The sequence below is a fragment of the Mastigoproctus giganteus genome, chromosome 9 (assembly GCF_048544385.1).
Source record: "Mastigoproctus giganteus isolate SK-2022 chromosome 9, ASM4854438v1, whole genome shotgun sequence".
Lineage (NCBI taxonomy): Eukaryota > Metazoa > Arthropoda > Arachnida > Uropygi > Thelyphonidae > Mastigoproctus > Mastigoproctus giganteus.
In genome coordinates, this window is record NC_143583.1 from 170,994,222 (window position 1) to 171,016,718 (window position 22,497).

The following is a 22,497-nucleotide window of genomic DNA, read 5'->3' on the forward strand; positions in this document are numbered from 1 at the left end:
AAATACTGCTAACAGGAATAAAGACTATGTTCATAATGATGATATAAATGTGAGAATGGAATGACTGCATCATGAAAATATTCTCTATACCAGGGCTATAACTCAGGCAATCTATAGCAAGTTTGGAGTCTACATGACTTAAGTAAGGAATGGTGGGGGTAGGATGCACAGCATGCCTTACCTCTTCTTTTGGAAGTGGAAAGATTATTGGAACTGGAAATAGCAAATAAAAGCCTAATGTCTTCATTAAGTTGATGTTTGATTATATTGAAACCAGCATAAAAAGTATTTTAAATAATTCAATCTCATTCACATTTAGATAGGTAACTTTTCCAATACCTATCAAATATTTTATTAAAAATAGGAATATAACATGCACCTGGTAAGGAAAAGAGAAATATTTTTTAATCCCATTTTCTTCCTATTGCAAAATATCACCAACCTATATCTATACATGATACTGTATTCACAAAAAGCATTGCTAACCATTTCAGTTATAAAATCATAATGCAACTGAAATTTATCATTTTTTTCTTCAAAACAAGTTGAGTTATCAACAACAAAATTACAAGACATTAGATATTACTTATTCAGAACAGAATATGTATCAATCCTACCTATATGTCAATTGTGATTGTCACCAAAAGAGTTTTCTAAAATAGTTACATTTTCCGCTTTCACTTTTGCAGAAGCATAAATAGTCATTGAAATAAAAAAACATCAAAAAGAAAAAAAAAAAAAAAAAAAAACACATTCTACAAACTATATTATTAATGCAACAATACTCATATATGAGGGGATATCAAAAAGTTCATACCATGACCTAGATAAAATATCAGTAGGAATATGCTGTTTTTAATATAAGTTGTCTACATATTCAATAACTAATATGGGAAATTTTATTCCCGTAGGTGATTGTACACCAGAGGTGGAGCCCGAAATATGAGGAAGGATGCTATGGTTGACAAAGTGGAGTATCGAGCAGTGATCAAATTCCTGCATTTGCAGGGCAAGAAAGCTCAGGAAATTAACAAAGAAATGAAACTGCATATGGGCAGAATTTTCCATCCTATGACACTGTAAAAAAGAGGAAATGGGAGTTCCAGTCAGGTCGTACAAGTCTTTGACGAGCCAAGAGAAGGAAAGCCATCAACATCCACAGACAGTGAAATTTTTTTTTTTTTTTTTTTTTATTTAGGAGCATTAGCAACTAAGGCCATATTGCTCTGGGATATGCGGTGGTCATTTCCTGACCTTTCCGCATCTTCCGTATTTGGTGGTGACGGGCTCGAACCCCGGTCTAATCAAGAAGCGTGTGGTATGCACTGCTGCTCCTTCCCACCTGGCTACGGAGGCGCCCGACAGTGAAATGATTTAAAGGTTGAGCAGCTGGTGTTGAGTGACAGATGTGTGACAATTCATTTAATTGCAAATGCAGTGGGAATTAGTTATAGGTCTGCCCAAAGCATTTTACATGACCATCTGCACATGTCTATGGCCTCCGCACGATGGGTTCTAAGATTGCTGATGCCTTTGCAGAAGCAATGCTGAATGCAATGTTCTCACCATCTGTTGGATTTGTGCTAGAGCAGCACCCAACCTATTGTCCTGACCTAGCACTGTCAGACTTCTTGTTTTGAGAAATGGAGAAACCATTGTGTGGATGCCACTTTAATCCATCTCAGGAAATCATCAATGAAGTGGAATCGTGGTTACAGACAAAAAGTGCGAACTTCTATGACCAAGGCATTAAACAACTGATCCACAGATGAGAGAAATGTGTTACTATACATGGAGAGTACATAGTAAAGGATTAAAGTTTCTGTGAAGTTTCACCTTTCTAGGACTATTATTTCTAGGTAAGGGTATGAACTTTTTGATACCCCCTTGTATAGTACGGGAGGATTCAGTTTTAATGTTCCCAGAAATAACAAAAATGAATATCTACATAGAAATTAAAGTCCATGCAGACTTAGCATATATCTCACGCACAAACGCACAGCTAAAACTAAGTTTCATACCATAAGATGAGTTTCCATTGTTGCTGCTAATTCATGTACAAATTCCTGTAGCTTTGCTTCTATAGGGTTTCCACTTTCTTCTTGTTGCAACACAACTTCATGCAGGCGAGTTAAAAGCTATAAATGTTTGCTTCCATTAGAAAATGTCAACTATACATTACACTGTACTCATGAGGAACTGCTAATCATTTTAGTTATAAGGTCATAATGTAACTGATGAGTCAACATGCTACAACTGAACTCTATAAATTTTTCAAATGAATACTAATTATAAAATTTCAAGGCATTAGATATTACTTATTCAGAATATAATAATATCAATATTATAATCGTGTTAAACACCAAAAGAATTTTCTGAAATAGATACATTTTTATATGATCTATTGTTTTTCATGCTAATTTTTAGAGGTAGGAATTCAGAAACTTTTAATATACAGATATATTTCAGAACACCATCTAGAAACTAGCATTGCGAAATGTTTCTTTTAAATTAATAATAATAATTAATGCATATCATATAAACAACAAAACAACATAAAAGTTATACATATCATTATGGAATGAAATAATCATATTTGAAATTTATTTGGTTTATTTATATGTTCTAAAAGTTCTTTAATTTTGTTTATTTTTTTGATGAGAAAAGCAGCTCAGAAAATATATGAAAACTTTAAAAAAGTTCAAAGTTTGAATTTTTCTTAAAAAGCTGAAATTAAAAGATATATCTTTATTAAAAGAAATCATACTTTAATTATACAGGATATGATTTTCATGGGCAAAATTAATGAGATATTAATTAGTATTGGATGTTGTTATTAATTAGTATTGGATGTTGTTATTAATTAGTATTGGCAAATGATGCAAGAAAGCAATCCTCATAAAGCATCATAAAAAAATTAAAGGAAAAAAAAAAACACATTTCACCCATCCATAACCTCCCTGATGGTATGGATGGGTGAAATGTGTCTAGTTCCCCCTTGAATTTATTTAAACCACCCACTTTCACCACAACAGATGGAAGCATGTACCAACAATCAACCACCTGCATGCTGAAGGCAAATGTCTGCACATCCATCCTGCAACCATCCTTCCTTAAATTGAATTGAATTTATGCCCCCCTCCTCATGTGTGAGTCTCAGCAAGTGGAAGAATGCCACCAACATTTAGCATACTCAATCTATTCAAGGCCTTAAACACCTCAATCAGATCTTCCCACAGGTGCCTAGTTTCCAGACACTGCAATTTGCAAAATTGAAGTATTTCTTGGTAAGAGCACCATTTTGTTCAACTTCACCAATCTGGTTGCTTTCTCACTACCTATACACAGTACTCAAGATACAGCCTAACCATGGCCTTGTACAAAGGGGTAATCACCTCCTTATCCCTGCTAGCAAAGTTTCTGAATATCATTGACAAAACATCTTGAGCTGCACTTCTCATGGGGTTTTGTCAATGATATACAGAACTTCATATCTGACTGCACAATTACCCCCCCAGGTCTTTTTCATTTTTCCACTACCCTGAGTGTAATACCACACAGTTGGTATGTTAAATCTGGGATTACTGCTACCCATATACAAATAACATTGTATTTGTCAATGTTAAACTTCATTTGCCACTTCTCAGCCCATCTGTCCAAATTTTCTACATCCTGTTTTAGTTGCTTTAATTTAATTGAGAATAATTAAATTAAAACATTAAATGAGAACAATTATCATTTTAAGGGTACAAGTCTTGATGCATATTTGAATAAAATAAGAGCAAGAATACACCAATGAATATGTACCTTCAGTGTCAGCGAGCATTTTACATTTTTATTTCTTTGTTAAAGCCTCACTTAACTATTTCATATGTTATAATCATCTTTTTATTAATGTAAACCCCTCTAGCTTGGCTGTACCAGGATATTGTCCTCACTTTACTGGATAGCAATAAATGATTTTATTCATTTATATTATATAGTTACACACACAGTGATCACTGGACTATGACCACCTACTTAATACTGCATTGGGTCACCTTTTGCCTGGACATTGACTCCACTAGATGTCTGTAGGGATCTGCAGTCATGCTGCCTGCAAGGCTTTCCATAGTGTCAGAATAAATGAAGGTTCTGTGTCCATACACCTCACTTCCCATAGATGTTCAATTGGATTGAGGTCGGTGAATCTGGAGGCCAATCGAGATGGGTGATAACTTCACTGTGTTTCTTGAACTACTTGTGCACAATGTAGGCTCAATGACATGGTGCATTATCATCTTGGAAGATTTCATTTCTGTCAAGGAAAAAATGCAACATGGTAGGGTGCACATGGCCTCCCAAGAGCTGCCAGTAGACCTCACCAGTGAAACATTGGTCCATATGAACCAGGGGTCCTAGTTCTTGCCACAAAAATGTATGCACCACTACCCACCTGGATAGTGCATACCATGCACAATGGGACCATGGACTTATGTTGCACCAACTATTTGGACTTATCTGACCTACTATTTGGACTTATCGAGATGGGTGATAACTTCACTGTGTTTCTTGAACTACTTGTGCACAATGTAGGCTCAATGACATGGTGCATTATCATCTTGGAAGATTTCATTTCTGTCAAGGAAAAAATGCAACATGGTAGGGTGCACATGGCCTCCCAAGAGCTGCCAGTAGATCTCACCAGTGAAACATTGGTCCATATGAACCAGGGGTCCTAGTTCTTGCCACAAAAATGTATGCACCACTACCCGCCTGGATAGTGCATACCATGCACAATGGGACCATGGACTTATGTTGCACCAACTATTTGGACTTATCTGACCAGCACTCGTTTCCAGTCTGCTGATGTCCAAATAGCGTGTTGTTGACACCACAGCAGTGAGGAGAGGGTTTCTCCTGGGTCATTTGCTGCGAAACTCCATAAACCTAAGTGTGCAGTGCACCATCATTTGGGATATTGTATTCTGACATCAGCTGTTGAGTCCATCTATGCACTGAACCCTCCACTCACCAGGAATATCCACCTTGCACAATCCTTTACAGTTCTGTCGGTGGAAAGTGGTTTGACTTATTTCACAGCATTCTTAGTACACCTTAAGTGTACACCCACAGTGTACACTTTGTACACCCACAGTGAGCCATAAGCAACTGAAAAGACATGCTGTTTCTTACATGGAAGCCATCTACCCATGAGCTCCCACAATCATGCCCTTTTGAAACTCTGTGATATCTCTGCTATGTCCCATAACTTCTACTTTATCACTTTGTCTTACTCGACCAGATGCACATTACCACTCCACTAGCATATGAAGCTGTTTAGCTTTTTATACTGTGAGCTATGCAGCACAATCCATTACGGATGGGGTTATGTACACATACTGAGACAATGATTGCTTTTTTGAGAAACTGCTACTTAAAAGATACACAGACAAATAATTTTACCATTGCTAAAAGCAGAGTGAGATTCTTACATCTTGCACTGTTTTTCACCTACTTAGATATACAGTAACTTCAATAGTACTATGCAAAGTATAGTGCCTGCTGGGAGTTCAAAAAATACTATGACAGCTAAGCCCAGGGCTGTCTTTTCCACCATGCACTTTAGAGCCTACAAAGCAACAGGGTCCCAAAAAATATATAATTTAAATAGAATGCAATGATTTAGTTCCAACAATAAAATTCTACCAACTAATTTTTAAATGCAGATTTCTTAAGTTAAATTCTTTCTTTGGCTTTTTCTGTTGGCAAAATCATTAACATCATCCAAGTTCATATCGTGAGCAAGTTGGTGTCGGAATGAATAAGTGCTGTGAAAATAACTTCAAAACAAATATATAGAATGCTTTAAAATTTCTTTAAAAAAAAAAAAAAAAAAGAGGAGATTATAGTAAGACTAACTATGTGACAATGGGAAAGTAATGGGTAACTGCTGAACAGTTATGAGAAAATACTAGAGCTAATAAAAATATCCAGGTGGGCATTTCCTGGAGAAAGAAACTAATTATGAGAAAGAGTTACACAGAAAAGGAAATGATACTCTCATGTCTATACACTAATGGCAGGAGAATATTTCAATAAATTTGATGAATGAAGTATTAATCTATTCATACATAAAGTTAAATAAAAAAAATCCAATGTAATAGGAATATTAGAAATATGGTCCCATTCTGATATAGTGTAGGCAGGGTTTGAGCACAATAAAAACAATGTAATTAGGAAAGACACACATAATATGAGATTCTTGCTATGTTTGTCTTGTTATGTAGAAAGAGAAAGACACATTATGCTTTTAACTGCAAAGGATATCATTCTGAACAAATTTTATCCAATAGATGAGAAATGTTAAAATAAGTGAGAGGGCAGCATCAGCATTAAGCATGTGAATAGGCACAGCCACACAGGTCCTTGTGTAATCAAATTTATCTCTGTTAAAAGAATGTTGGAAAAACTATCTAAGTGAATACATCGGTACATAAAAACAACTGCATATATATTATTTTATTAAAGTACTGCTTTTGATATTTTCTTTCTTTCTTTCTCACTCTGTCTCTTCCCCCCCCCCCGCCCAAATACAAATGGATTCCAGGTGTATCAATATTGTTTACAAAGAGTAGAAATATATATATATATATATATATATATTAGTTCAGCTTACAGATTCATATAGGGCCTACCAGACTGAAAAACATCTCTCAGCTTTCTATAGATGATTCACTAAGCTCATTTGCCGGTGGACAATCCCATGATTTAAAGCTTTCCACCATGCCATTGGCGCCTCTTTAGCCAGGTGGTCAGTAGCAGCAGCAGTGCATAGCACATGCTTCTTGATTAGACTGGGGTTTGAGCCCGTGACCACCAAATACAGAGGATGCAGAAAGGTCAGGGAATGGCCACCGCATATCCCCGGAGCAATATGGCCTTAGTTGCCAATGCTCCTAAAAACCAAAATAACATAACCATGCCATAAATTAATTAACTGCAACAGATTTACTGTATTTACTGGTACTCATTTCAAAATGGTTGAAGAATGCTAGGTAATTAGAATTAATATAAGCAATAGACACATGGTGCAAGGAAGCCTATTTCTTATGATGCACTAGCAAAAAAAAAAAAAAAAAAAACAATAAAAGGAAAAGAAATAGATAACCTATGCATTTCCCTCCACCCGTAGATAACTATCCAGATGACCTTTGAATTTCCCCAAACTGTCAGTCTCTACCACCCATGTAGATAACTTATTCCAGTAATTTATAACTCGCTTATTTAAATCCTTATTCAAAATTAAACTTACAAAATTTCGATTTTCCTTAAAAATATAACTAATTTTTCCTTAGTGTTGACTGAATTTCGAAATTGTGTATTTTGCCCTGGAATGTCATCTTTAATTAGATCATATAGGAAATTAAATTCTTCTTTATTCATCCGTAAGTACATCTAAAAACGATTTTCATCTTCTTCTAAGTCCTGCAGTAAATGATGGAATTCACCCTTTTCTGTTCTCTTCCAGTTTATGTTGTGTATTCATTGCGTACTCTCTCTTTTGTTTTCTCGGCTATAAGAAAAGCACATGCATTTTCTAAATCTTCTTCAACATCTGAAGAAGAGGATGAACTGTGGCAATTCATTTGGCTTCAGCTTTCCTTAAAGCGAATAATACATATACAACTTTACAGTATATGTAGGGTTGCCAGACGTACCCCATTTCAGGGTATACCCTTTTTTTGGAATTACAATAAATTTCCAAGATACCCCCTTTTTAAAATTTCAAATGGGGTATTTGAAAAAAAACAAAGAAATCATAAAACACCCTGTTTAGATGATTATATAGGAAGAAAGCATTAACTGACGATAAAGTTGTTGAAATGCACCTTTAAAGACTCAAAAAAACGACATTCTATCCTATTTACAAAGAGGGTTATAGAATATTTATATTATGCTTACTGTGTAACCTTTTACATTCTACTTGACTTCTTTTTTATTTCAGTGTAATGTTTTAAGGCTCAGGCAACAAACTTTTTTCTTATTTAAAATTCTCAATATCAAATATCGATTTGCTGTATGAAGAATATGTTCTGTTGAAATCATTCCATAAAAACATTGAGACAAAAGACCTCAAAAATACCATAGATATTTGGATAAAATTTTTAAATGCACACGAAGAATGTAATACAGAAAAAATTATCAATTTTGCTTTTGCTTTGCCTCACTCAAATGCAGTGAGTGAGCGAGTATTTAGCTTAATGTTTAATGCATGGAAAAAGGATAGAAATTAGACCCAAAGAATGTTGAAGGACAACTGTTGGTGAAAACCAACCACAATATGTCATGCAAAGAATTTTATGCATATGCACAAAATATGAAAAACTGTTAAAGAAAATTCACTCAATTAAAAAGCATTGCTAGGTAAATATTTTCTTTCTGATATAATAAATCGGGGTTATTGAATATGTATTGTAACAATTATGTGAAACATTTGATGTTAATACAGCAGACTCTCGATTTACCGGGATCGGTATAACCGGGACACTTCAAGACTCCAAATAATAATAATAATAATAATAATAATAAAAAATAAAAAAAAAAAAAAACAGAAATCATAAATTCAAGTAATAACTAGAATAGGTATAAAAGACGTTTTGCGAGTCATAAATAAGCAACAAGCAGGAGTGTTATAAAGGGGAGATTATTTTGGGAGATTATTTTGCAACCCCCCACTGTCTTCACACCTGACGCCTATGCTTAAAAAAAAAAAAAAAAAAAGAGAGAGAGAGAGAGAACAAATGTTTAGTTTGTTTTATTCCGTCACTTCGATTGTTGTGTTTCGTCGCACTGCAAAGAGAAACATTTTGTTTCGTTGTTTATGTGAGGGATAACGAAAAATTTCTTTTTTGTTTAGAAATTGTGAAAATGATGGGTAAACGCAAACGAGTTGTGTTTTTATTAAACAAAAACTCGAAATTATTCAAAAGTTTGAAAACGGTGTATCCGTTAAATCTCTAAAGAACCACTATAATGTTGGTGACCAAACCATGCACAAAATTGTAGACACACTGCATTCTTTTGCGAGTTGGCGTGACAATGTAACATCTGGGAGTACTGCTGCTGCACCTACACTGCAGAATTAGTAGCAGTTCAGATAGCCCTGGAGCATTTCAGAACCACCTACCACTTGAGAACAGTAATATACTGTGATTCATTAAGTGTAATCCAAGCCATATAAAATAACACAAGCAATATAACCCATCCAGTACTCTGGCAAATTAAACAGATACTAACAGGCTTCACAAATAAAAACAAGAGATACTTTTCTGCTGGATACCAGGACACAAAGGGATAAAAGGAAATGAAGAAGTGGACAGAATTGCAAAATCAACCACTAACCTTCAAGAACAATATTTCACAGTTCCACATAAGGACTACAAGCCAATCATTAAAAATCGCTGCTAACCCAATGGCAAGAACTCTGGCAAAAACAAATATGGAATAAATTATATGAAATAAAACCAAAAGTTGAGCACTGGGAAAACGAGCATAAGGAAATCAAGGAGAGAAGAAGTTGTTCTGACCAGATTGCGGATAGGCCATAAACATTTCACAAATGGTTATCTATTACGTGCAGAAGAACCCCCAAGATGCCAAGTATGCAATACTATGCAAACAGTTAAATATATAGAATGCCCAACATATGAAAATGATAGACACCGAATTTTTTCATCATTATATAAAGGAAACCAAAACATCACCCTTAAAGATCTTATAGGTGACAAAGAACACGTGTCAGATATTTTTAGATTCATACAAACAATCAACATATACCATCTGCTGTAAATAATAGTATAATACCATAGAAACAGTTAACCTTTTACATTCAAACAAGATTTATATAAAGAAATCATTGTATAACAAATGAACTGGCACACTATGATCTCCGTTGTCGATGCGCCAATAAACACCAAAACAACAACAATAGCAAAATTGTAAAAAAATAAAAGGAAGCATTGTATTGGACATGCAAGTAGTGCATGGTAAATTTTTTTATCCATCGCCATATTTTTTACGTAGGTTGCTGAATATTTTTGAATATACTGTACTAAGTCCCCGACTTATGTAACTTTGAACTTACTTTAATTTTTTTCATTACATTTTTTTTTTTCTTTTTTAGGATTGTAAAATTTAAAACAGAAAAATAATAATAAGCAATCAATAATGACGATCACGGCATGCACAAATTCCACAAGCAGGATACAGTGTAACAAGCTTAAAACTAGGAATGAAGAGAAGATTCTTAAAGGGTTTTTTTTTATATGAATGAAGATTTCAGTGAAGGGGACACACATTTCAACATAATAATGTAAAATGCACCATAATAACGTAAAATGCAACACACATTTCACCATAATAAAATACAAATGCAATACTACCTGTTTACCACCCATTTATAATTAGATGCACTAATTATAAGTGCATCTAATTATAAGTGGGGTGATAATAGTGAGTTTTCACCTTAACCCTGTGAAGTTCTTTAAGAAAATTTAATTTTTATCTTTATTATGGTGCCAACTAAGAGAATAAGTGACAGAGGTACCAGTAAATCTATCAAAAAAAAAAAAAAAGAAAAAAAGAAAGCGATCGATTCGGATCAGAAAATTAAAATAAGGATGTTTGAAAATGGTCAAACATGAACAAGTATTGCTCAGAATTTAGATTTGTCAGTGTCAACAGTGAATACAATAATAAAGGAGAAAGACAGAATACGAAAAGCGGCAAAGCGACCAAGGCTAAGAAATACATATCAGTTTTTACTGTACAGTTTCTTCCTTTAATGTTTTCTTTTCTTATGTACCACTCCAGCAACTTCGCCACTGTCCCCAAATAAAGTTTTTAATTGAACTAATTAAAAATATATAACTATTTTTCTATATATATAACTAATATATAAAAAATATATATAACTATTTTTCTTCATTCTTCTGAGGATATTGTGGTTTTTTAATTTTCGCAAAGCACGGATATAGGAGCAATGTTTTATTAGTCATTCCCGAGTTACGTAAAACTCGACTTACATAAGAATTCCTGGAACGTATGTCTGGGACTTACTGTATTTTTGGATTAACTGGGAAATCGATTATCCGGGATTTTTATTTTACCATCTATCCCAGAAAATCGAGAGTCTACTGTATTTATATTTATAAAAGTTTCCTTTGGTGTTTATAACTCTTGCAATAAAATTTTCTGAATTGAACTAATTAAAGCACAGGCAAAAACTTTAAACTAATTAAAGCACAATTTTATTAAAATTTGACTAATTTTGCATTCCATGAACTTGTAAAAATCAACAAAATATAGAAATAAAATATTTGTTATTAAAATTGTTTGGTATTTTTTAAGATATAATGCAAGTACCCCAAAACGAGGAATGAATATCCCAAATATAAGAATGAGTACTCCGAAATCAAATTTTTAATTAGCATTAGCATTTTTAGCATTAGCATTAGCATTAGTAGAGGCATTTGATGCAAGAAAGCAAGCTTATGCAGCATCAGCCAAAAAAAAAAAAAAAAAAAAAAAAAAAGTAACATAAATAAATAAAAATAACCACTTCCACTTCACCCCTCTGTTCGTTCGAAATACCTGTCCAGCTGAGCCTTAAACTTATTTAGGCTATCAACTTCCACGACAAGGGATGGAAGTCTGTTCCACCCACCAACCACCCGCTGGCTAAAGGCAAATTTCCGCACATCTATCCTACATCTGTCTTTCCTCAATTTGAATTTATGCCCTCTCAGGTGATTTTTCTGAGCTAGAGGAAGAATCCCATCAGCATTGAGCATGCTCAAACCATTCAAGGCTTTGTACACCTCTATCAGATCACCCCGCTGGTGCCTAGTTTCCAGACACTGTAATTTGCAAAACTTAAGCCTTTCTTCGTAAGAGAACCCCTTTGTCCCATTCACCAATCTAGTTGCCCTTCTCTGTACTCGTTCCAGCAGCTCTACATCCTTCCTGAAATGAGGCCTCCAGGCCTGTATACAGTACTCTAGGTGTGGCCTGACCATTGCCTTATACAAGGGAATAATCACCTCCTTATCCCTGCTAGAAAAATTCCTATATATCATTGACAATACACCATGAGCTACTCTTGCAGCTCGTCTGCACTGCTCAGAGAACTTCATATCTGCCTGCACCACCACCCCCAGGTCCCTTTCATTCTCTACCACTGTCAGTGTAGTACCACAGAGTTGATACGTTGCTCTGGGGTTGCTGTTTCCCATATGTAGTACTTTACATTTGTCAATGTTAAACTTCATTTGCCACCTCGAAGCCCATCTGCTCAACCTTTCCAAATCCTGTTGCAGCAGCATAGTGTCAGTAGTGTCCTTGACAACCCTGCCAACCTTCGTATCGTCTGCAAACTTGGACATTAAGCCTGATATACCATCATCAATATCATTTATAAATACAGAAAACAATAAAGGCCCCAATACTGAACCCTGAGGGACTCCACTAATAACATTAGTCCACGATGAGCAGTGTCCATTGATTACCACTCTCTGTCTTCTCCCCCTCAACCACCCCTTTATCCATAGCAGCAACTTGCCTCCAATGCCACACTGCTCCAATTTGTGCAGCAGTCTTCCATGTGCAACAGTATCAAAAGCCTTTCTAAGATCCAAGTATATAATATCAAAGTTATTCCCTGCATCCAGTTCTTTTGTGACTGCATCATAGTATCCAATCAAATTGGTCAGGCAAGACTTCCCCTTAACAAAACCATGCTGTGTCCTAGCTATAACTGAAGTCTTGTCTAGATGATCCTGCAGTGCTTCTTTCACCAGTGCCTCCATTAATTTTCCGGGAACAGAAGTTAAACTCACAGGTCTATAATTACTTGTGTCAGCCTTTGATCCCCCTTTGTGAATTGGGGTCACATTTGCACATCTCCAGTCAATGGGTACCTCCCCTGAGTCCAAGGAAGCTCTCATAATTATGGCTAAGGGTTTGCTTACCTCCTTTGCTGCCTCCTTTAATATAACTGGATAGATCCCATCCACCCCAGGTGCCTTTCTTGTGTTTATCTTCAACAATTTCTCCTCCACTTTGCTCTCAGTTATTACAAGATTCTCTAGCTTACTGCTAGAGTTGAATACACCTCTGGCATTCCCCTCGCTGAATAACTCCTCATGTGTGAATGTCGATGCAAAATATTCATTTAGTTTGTTAGCTACCCGAGCAGGGTCATCAACAGTTGACCCATCGATCTCAAGTGGACCAATCTGATTCATCCCCTTCCTTCTAGAGTTTACATAAGTAAAGAACTCTTTGCTGTTTTTCTTCGCATCCCTTGCCAAGGATCTCTCGTAATCTGCCTTCGCCTGCCTAACCTCCTTTGTAACTTGGTTACAGATCAACTTGTATCTATCATAGGCGTCCGTGTCACGTGTTAATTTGTATGTATCCCATGCATTTTTCTTCTCTGCCATATGCCTCATTAGTTCATCTGACAACCATTTAGGCCTAAACCTTGAACAATATTTCTTAGTTGGTATGTAAAGCCTAGTAGCTTCCACGATAAGTTCTTTGAATGCTTCCCATTTTGAATTTGCTGTTGGCAATATCATCAGTTGATCCCACTGTATAGAATTTAAATACTGTCTCAGTCCATTGTAGTCGCCTTTACGAAAGCAATACCCCTTCCCTTTACCCCTAATGGTAGTTACCTCTTTGAGTAACTCCCACTTCAGCACACTGTGATCACTGCCACCAAGTGGTTCATTTATCTGCAGATTCTTAATGCATGAAGAATCACTACTGATAATCAAATCAAGAGTATTACTCCCTCTAGTTGCCTCCCGAACATGCTGATGTAGAAAACAATCATCCAATAAATCCACAAAAGCCTTGCTACTGTGTGAGTGACCAGCCCCCAAATTCCAGTCAATATCTGGGAAATTAAAATCCCCCATTATAAGACTCTCTGATTTACTGGCCCACTCTATTTCTCCGAACAGTTTCTTATTATACTCATCAGAGTCATTAGGCCTATAGCACACTCCTACTCTCAATTTTGATCTCCCAATGCTTATGTCACACCAAACTGACTCGACACTACACTGTCCAGCGATGTCGACTGGCTTCACTTCCTTGGATTTTATGTGTTTTTTAACTAATAGCATAACCCCTCCTCCCTTCCTATCCTGTCTATCCTTTCTGTAGACATTGTACTCCCCAAATTCCAGTTCTGCATTTCTTATATCTGTGTGACACCACGTCTCTGAAATCCCCACAATATCTGCCTTTGATGTTTTGAGCAATACCTCAAATTCATCAAATTTATTTACTAAACTCCTAGCATTGGTGTACACACAAGTATACATGCACCTGTTCTTTTTCTTAGCTACCCTAACACAACCCATGTGTTTACTTGTACCCCAATGATTCCCAGCAGTCTCTGAAATATCCTGCATCTTATTTTCCAGGCTGCGGCTCATTCCAATAGAAGCAGTGCAAGAATCACTTTCACCTCTGCCAGTGGCTACTGTTAATCTATTAGTCCTTGTATCCCCCCAATCTAGCAGTTTTCCGACCCACCTAACATTGCCTCGATAGCATCAGCAAACATTCTTGCACCCTTTCTATTTAAGTGTATCCCATCCCTGTAGAAGCAGTCTCTCCTGTTAACAAGTACAGACCAGGCTGAAAAAAATTCTACCCCTTGAGCCCTGCACAATCTTTCCAGGGCCGAATTGATTGACAGGGCTCTCATCATATACTCCCTCCTATCGTGTCTGGGCAGAATTGCAGACACTTTCAATTTCAACCCTAATTCACGGCTTTTTTTCATCAGTGACCTGTACTTGTCAAGTAATTCCGCCGGTCTCCTACTCTTAATGTCATTAGTGCCAACGTGTACAACTATATCACCTTTTGTGCCCTTAAAAGATGATATCCGCTCTACAACGTCATCAACTTTTGCCCCTGGCAGACATACCCTGGTCCTATTCCACCTATCGAGTCACTCTACAATCTAGTCACTCTACATTACAGTGATGCTTCTTCTACGACCAACTTCACAGTTTACACTAAACAGTGACATGACGAGAGTCCTGCAATGTGATAATAGTGTGTTTCTGCCTTAAACATTCAAGGCTTCTGTGATTAATGTTTTAAAGATATATCATAATTCAATTGTATTTGCTCTGTGTGATATCTAACCAGTTAATAGAGGACATGATATCTAACCAGTTAATAGAGGAGCAATTTCCTTTTCTGAAATTGTAACCCATTCCTTTGCCTTTAACCACCTCTCTCTCTCTCTCTCTCTCTCTCTCTCTCTCTCTCTCTCTCTCTCTCTCTCTCTCTCTCTCTCTCTCTCTCTCTCTTCATTGTCCATTATAGAACTCCATGATAATTTCCCGCTACTGGTTCCTGTACTGTCAGTGCTATTATGTCATCTAATTCATGGGTGATTATGAGGCCTAGAATATTCTTTTCCCTAGTACTTCACTGACGTGTTGATACAAATAAAAATCTAGTTGATTTAAAAATTTTGTCCCCCATATGGAGTTTCCTCCCCATTTTCTCCAATCAATTAAAGGCAAATTAAATTCACCTATAATAAGACATTCACCCTTATAGGCCCACTCCATTTGCATGTAGAGGCTCTCATCATAATCTTCACAATCATGTGGCTTGTAGATTACTCCTGCTCTCATTATATCTTTGCTTCCAACTATCACACACCATACAGATTCTATACTAGCATTCAAAACATCTGAATCCAGGAAAGATTTCGGCATATTTAGGCTGCTTTTGATAAGAAGCATGACCCGACCACCCCTTCTATCTGTTCTATCATTCCAAAATACATTGTACATGTCACACTGAAACCCATCATTTCCTATTTCCGGGTGGCACCACACTTCTGTAAACCCTATTATGTCAGTGTTACTTGTCCTAACCAGCAGTTCAAATTCACTCATTTTATTGACGACACTTCTGACATTACTCTATAAACAATTAAGACTTAGTGTTGTTGTATAGTTAACTACCCTGACACACCCCTTAAAGTTATTTAGGCTCACTTCCCTGGCATTAGCTATCTGCTCATTTGAAATGTTTCTGCCCTTAGAACACCTTGCTAATATGTTCTGTTGGGGTAACAAACAAGAACTCTTGAGGTATGTGAGGTGTGTTACTTTGACCAATATTACTGATAAACGAGTATCTATATTGCCCTTGTCAGATACACTTTGTTTAAGTGTATCCAGTCTCTACAAAACAGATGCCTTCTACCTACAAGAGCAGGCCAAGCTGATAAAATTTTCTCCCAAAAGCCTTGCACAGTCCTTCAAGCCTTGAGTTAATTCACAAGGCTTTTAGCATATAATCCCTCCTATTATGTCTTGGCAGAACTGCAGACACATAGACATTGTGACCTAACTAGTGGCATTTCTTCAGCATGGTCCTATATATTTGTCTAACAAATCGTTAGATTACGTGTGCTTAATATCATTAATCCCTACATGAATAATAATATTCTCTTTATACCCTTAAAACCTGAAAGTCTGTTGGTTACATCATTAACTGTTACTCCCGGCAGAAGTACCCTGGTTCTAGTCCACCTATCCTTATTACAAAAAATATTTCCCATTTCTTTGACAATGGAGTCTTCCAATAGAAATAAGTCCTTTTGAAACCAGAGTATTTTGCATTTGGTTATTCTGTTCTGGGGCCGGAATTGGGAGAGCATCACTTCATAGGGACTCAAGACACTAGTAATGCACTCCCAATTTGGGAGTGCATTACTAGTATCTTGAGTCCCTGACGTGCTCCCAGTTACATTATTCTCAAGGGCAAGCACCCATTTTTTCAGTTACTCTGATTGTTCTAGCAATGCACAAATTTTAACTTATGGCTAAATTGGCTAATCTTATGGCTCTGTGGTGAAAGCTCCACCTTGTGTAACCAGTAATGGACAAAATGACAGAATGCTTTTTATCGCTATTCGGTGACTAAGGTGAAAGCAGAGTTTTAAAGTGTGGCAAAAAATTTCAAAGTGATATGTAAAAATGGGAAAGAGAAAAAAAGAATGTTGCTGTTAGTTTCATTTCATAACTTCAGAAGTCCACACAATTTCAGAAAACAGACACAGAGAAATGACAGGAGATCAATTTCTGTAGTTGTAAAGATTTGCTAAGATACCTAGGGAAACAAGTTACTAATTTTGAGGCAGCAGTTGTACTGCAGAGAAATTTGGAAGAGAGTTGATTACCCAATTTAAGTTGGAGGATAAAACAGAGATTTTAGACATCTCAACACATGGAGAGTCCTTGTACATGGGCATTGCATCAGCAGATGAGATAAGACAACCAAACAGGGTAACATGATCTACTGAAGCTTCCAGGTTTTTTGTAATAAGTTCCTCTTTCCTTCTTTAGATCAAGCATTGATATATCAGGTTAGGGCTACATTCTTAGTGGTATTAAACATGGAATGGCAAGCTGAGCACTAGGCATAAGTCGTGTGAAAGGGCTGCCTTCAAAACTTATGAAATGCTTTCTGCTTATTCTGGTAAAGGGTCAATAAGTTGGTCATCCACTCAGTCTTCTTGTTGGTCATCTACAGATTAAGAATGAACTTAGCTTTACCACTGCTGATTTGTGTACCTGGATTGAATGCAACTGGGTAGTCTTAGAACTGATATTCTGGGGATCACAGTACTGACTTTATTTTTAAAGTGAATATGGGCAAGGCTAGCCTCAGTAGTTCACTACACATTAACACTTACTCTTGAATTCTGAATCAGCTGGATGAACTCTGGGCATCATTTCCTACTTTGGAATGGAACTACCTCATTCTCTGTAAAACATTGTAAATCTGCATCTGTAACATTGTATGTATGATATTTTAAATATATGATGGATTGCCAAGATTTGGCAGGGATCACCTAGTACAATATATAAAAAAATAAAATAAAATATAGTGGAGATTAATCTTTTTGGAATGCAATGATATAATCAAAAGGTTAATGTGCTGATTCAGATAGCTGATAATCTGAATGAGTATTTTGCAAATACATTCACACATGAAGAGTTATTAAGGGAGGAAGATGCCAGGGGTTTATGAAACTCTAAGGTGCTTAATGATTTTGTAATAATTGAGAGCAAAGTGGAGTAGAAATCGTTGAAGTTAAACATAAGAAAGGCACCTAGGGTGGATGGAATCTATCCAGTTATATTAAAGGAGGCAGCAAAGAAAGTAAGCAAACCCTTAGCCATAATTATGAGAGAATCCTTAGACTCAGGGGAAGTCCCTACAGACTGGAGATGTGCAAATGTATCCCCAATTCACAAAGGGGGATCTAAGAGTGACACGAATAATTACAGATCAATTAGTTTAACTTCTGTTCGGGGAAAATAATGGAGTCGGTGGTTAAAGAAGCATTGCAACATTGCAGACAAGACTGCAGTAATAATTCAGACACAGCATGGGTTTGTTAAGGGAAAGTCTTATCTGACAAATCTGATTGGATACTATGATGTGGTTACAAAGGAACAGGTTGAAAAAAATTATTTTGATATCATATACTTGGATTTCAGGAGGACTCCACTAATGTTATTAGTGGTGTTCCCCAGGGTTCGGTGTTGGGCCTACAGTTATTTTGTATATTTATCAATGATATTGATGAAGGTATATCAGACTTAATGTCGAAGTTTGCAGATGATACAAAGGTTGGCAGGGTTGTTAATCACAGTAATGGCAGTGTGCTACTGCAACAGGATCTAGATAATTTGGGCAGATGAGCTAAGAAGTGGCAACTGAAGTTTAACCTTGACAACTGCAAAGTACTGCATGTGGGTAGAAGTAACCCCAGAGAAACGTACCAACTATGTGGTACTACACTTAAGGTGGTAGAAAATGAAAAAGACCTGGGAGTAATTGGGCAGTCAGATATGAAGTTTTCAGAGCAATGCAGACAGGCTGCCAGAGCAGGTCATGGGGTATTGTCAATGATATACAGGAATTTTGCTAGTAGGGAAAAGGAGGTGATTATCCCTTTGTATAAGGCAATGGTCAGGTCAGGCCAGGCCTTGAGTTCTACATTCAGATCAGGAGGCCTCATTTTAAGAAGAATGTAGAGTTGCTTGAGAGTATACAGAGAAGGGCAACAAGATTGGTGAGAGGAACAAAGGGGGTCCTCTCACCAAGAAAAGTTTAAGTTCTGCAAATTGCAATGGATGGAGACTAGGCACCTGCGAGGTAATCTGATTGAGGTGTATAAGGCTTTGGATGGGTTGAGCACGCTGAATTCTGATTGGATTCTTCCACTTGCTCAGATTACGAACCTGAGGGGACATAAATTCAAATTGAGGAAAGACAGTTGTAGAACAGATCTGCAAAAATTTGCCTTTAGCTAGTGGGTGGTTAATTGATATAACAAACTAATCTGTCGTTGTGGAAGTTGAATTGGGGTTTTTTTTTTTTTTTTGGCTGATGTTACATAAGCTCACACTTGCTTTCTTGCATTACATGCCTTCATTACTACTACTACTACTACTACTACTATTCCAAGTGTTTAAAAGTCATATAAACAAATAAAACCAAAGCAATTCATTGTGAAGGCAAAATTTGTTTTGCAGCATGCATTTACTGACAACACACACACACACACACACACACACACACACACACACACACACACACACACACACACACACACACACACACACACACACACACACAAGAAAAGAGTGAAAATCAGAGAGAGGGGGACAAAATAGGCCCTCATGACCCCAATATAATTTCAATAAGACCAAGTTGCATTACATAAATTAAGATACTCTGAATTATTTTTTTAACTTCATTCATTGCTAATGTCCAAGGCTACAAAATGTAGCCTTGGACATCTTTCCAGGAATTTCTTAGTAATTCCTGGAAAGTGAAAGTGAAGCCCTAGTAACGTCATGTCATTGTTACCATTTTGAGAGGGCATGTTATTTTAATGTGTAAGACAGGCCAGAAAAGACATTGGTCTCAAGCACATGATGATTTGCAGTTCTTCTGAGTCACATTTTCAGGGACATATTCTAAAAATCAGGGACATTACAAACACAGATGGCCAAATTCTGGGGATGTTCTCAGAAAATAGGGAAATCTGGGAACTCTACTTATAAAGCCTTTATGACAAACTGATTGAGTTTTAGAAATGTTTCAAGTAACTGCTAAAGTTTCTGCAATCCTTTCCATGGAATTTCCTCACAAATGCGTACATAGCCTAGATATTACTAATGGTTCAAAAATTGATGGATTTCATGAAATTGAAGTTAATCAGAAGGAAGGTTTCAAGATTGTATAAGTGAGAGGTCTGTATAATAATAATAAGACAATAAGCAGAAAGCAGAAATTTATCATCCTTCTTAGGAATTGGCAGGATATGAGAAAATTTAGAACTATGTTCTCTGGAGCATATCTAAAATTTCTATAAAACATAAATTTAAATCACATGTAGAGATACTGTAAGGGCCTGAAGATTTCTTGGGATTAAGAATGTTTGCAATTCTTTTAGTACTTCTAATCTCTTTCTCTCAGAAAACAAGGGATGCTTCAAGGGAGACAAGTCTGATATGGAAGGTTGGGGGTTAACAAATCCATCGATGTAAGCAGGAAGTAAAATAATAAGTAAAGTCATTTTTGTTTTCAGATAAAGACATAATGAACCATCAGAATCTAAATTAGAAAGAAGTATCAACAGGTGCAGCCCTTCTCTGACAACAGATCAGTCCTTGTTACAACTGGGACAAGAGGCTAGTTTTTCTGCCTTTGGGAATTTAAAAATATAGTCTGAATTTATAACAACATGTTTACAATTATTGTGAGCTTTAGTATGAGCAGCAAATGAAGTTGGAAATTTTGATGAAAGTCAACTGTAATATGTTTCAGCTTTAATTTTAACAACCTAAATATATTTATTGTATTGGAAAACCATGTTTTTTAACAAATGCAGGAATGGGGAATGAAGGATTTCATCCCTACAAGAATAATTTCAGTTTACACATTCTACAAGCAAGTAATATTGTATTAAGAAATTTAAAACAGCTGGAGTCAGCATCAGGATATTTAAAACAGATGGATTCAGGATCAATAGATTTAAAACAGCTGGAACCATAACCTCTGTGCTCAGTGAATTCATATATCGAGTTTAATTTTTATTCACACATTATTGGAGTAATTAAAAGTATTCTATATCTAAAACCAGACTAGTATAATTAGTGTCACTAGTGTGCCATTATAATGCTATTTGAGAATTATATCAAATAAAAAAAAAATAAAATAAATAAAATAGCTCTTACTTGTTTGGCATTATTAGCATCACTCAGATAACCATCTGCCCGGTACACTTCTTCATATTGTATAATGCCTTCTGTAGAGGACTGTTTAATATTATTTACTGCATCTTGCAAATGAACCATTAAACGATCTACCATCTATAAAATAAAAAATAATGTTAAGTATTCAAATTCAGGAAACTGTTATAATATTAAAAATAATAGTTAGTTGTTGGAGTGAAGGGGGGGGATGGCACATGAGCTTCTATGGCCAAATAGCAGCTGTTACATTGGAGTGCTGATCAATTTAGGCAGCAAATAGATCTAGAAGTGAGTGCATAGACTCTGTTAAACTGGCCTCATTTCCAATAATATATCATTTTTTTGCAAATATGTTAGTTAAGCAAATATGTTAGTTAATCTGCAAGCAATGCGAGGGATCCTCCCCTAGCAGTAAAAGAGGTGCACTAATTGTGTATGGCCAACCGATGCTCTAGCAAGCACGAGAGCATTGGTTGCGTCTGTTTAATCAGAAACTAGATCCCCACAGCTTTGGAATACCCTGGTTCTGTTCCACAGATTTCGAACAGGACCAGGGTATGTCTGCCAGGGGCAAAAGTTGATGACGTTGTAAAGCATATGTCATCTTTTAAGGGCACAAAAGGTGATATTGTTGTACACGTTGGCACCAATGACATTAACAGTAGAGATTTTGATAAGTAAATCTGCATTAAGATGCAGATTTACTTATCAAAATCATCATTCTTCTTTTTCTTGGTGATTCCCTTATACTTTTGACTCTCTCTCTCTCTCTCACTGTCAGAAATTTTTTTTTGGCTGGTGCAGCATAAGCCTCGGGCTTCCTTGCACCATATGGCTAATAATAATAATAATAAAAAAGTACAGGTCAATGTTGCAAAAAAGTCGTGAATTAGGGTTAAATTGGAAAGTGTCTGCAATTCTGCCCAGTCACGTACATGATGAGAGCCTTGTCAATCAATTCGGCCCTGGAGGAAATGTGCACGGCTCAAGGGGTAAAATTTTTTTCAGCCTGGTCTGTGCTTGTTAACAGGAGAGACTGCTTCTACAGAGATTGGATACACTTAAATAGAAAGGGTGCAAGAATATTTGCTGATGCTATTGAGGCAGTGTTAGGTGGGTCGGAAAA

The 22,497-nt window shown here is 36.3% G+C and overlaps 1 protein-coding gene across 4 annotated transcripts in view; it reads right to left on the reverse strand.

The window, feature by feature from the left end:
• The window catches only part of LRR (capping protein regulator and myosin 1 linker 1 leucine rich repeat protein), a 1,021,987-nt gene that overhangs the window by 476,311 nt on the left and 523,179 nt on the right, over positions 1 to 22,497 (reverse strand). For all 4 annotated transcript variants that reach the window (XM_090381859.1, XM_090381857.1, XM_090381858.1 and 1 more), the window contains exons 21-22: positions 21,354 to 21,488; positions 2,022 to 2,138 (exon numbers count right to left, since the gene is read on the reverse strand). In XM_090381859.1, coding sequence (XP_090237985.1) covers positions 2,022 to 2,138; positions 21,354 to 21,488 — 252 coding nt within the window. The remainder of the gene's footprint in view (positions 1 to 2,021; positions 2,139 to 21,353; positions 21,489 to 22,497) is intronic.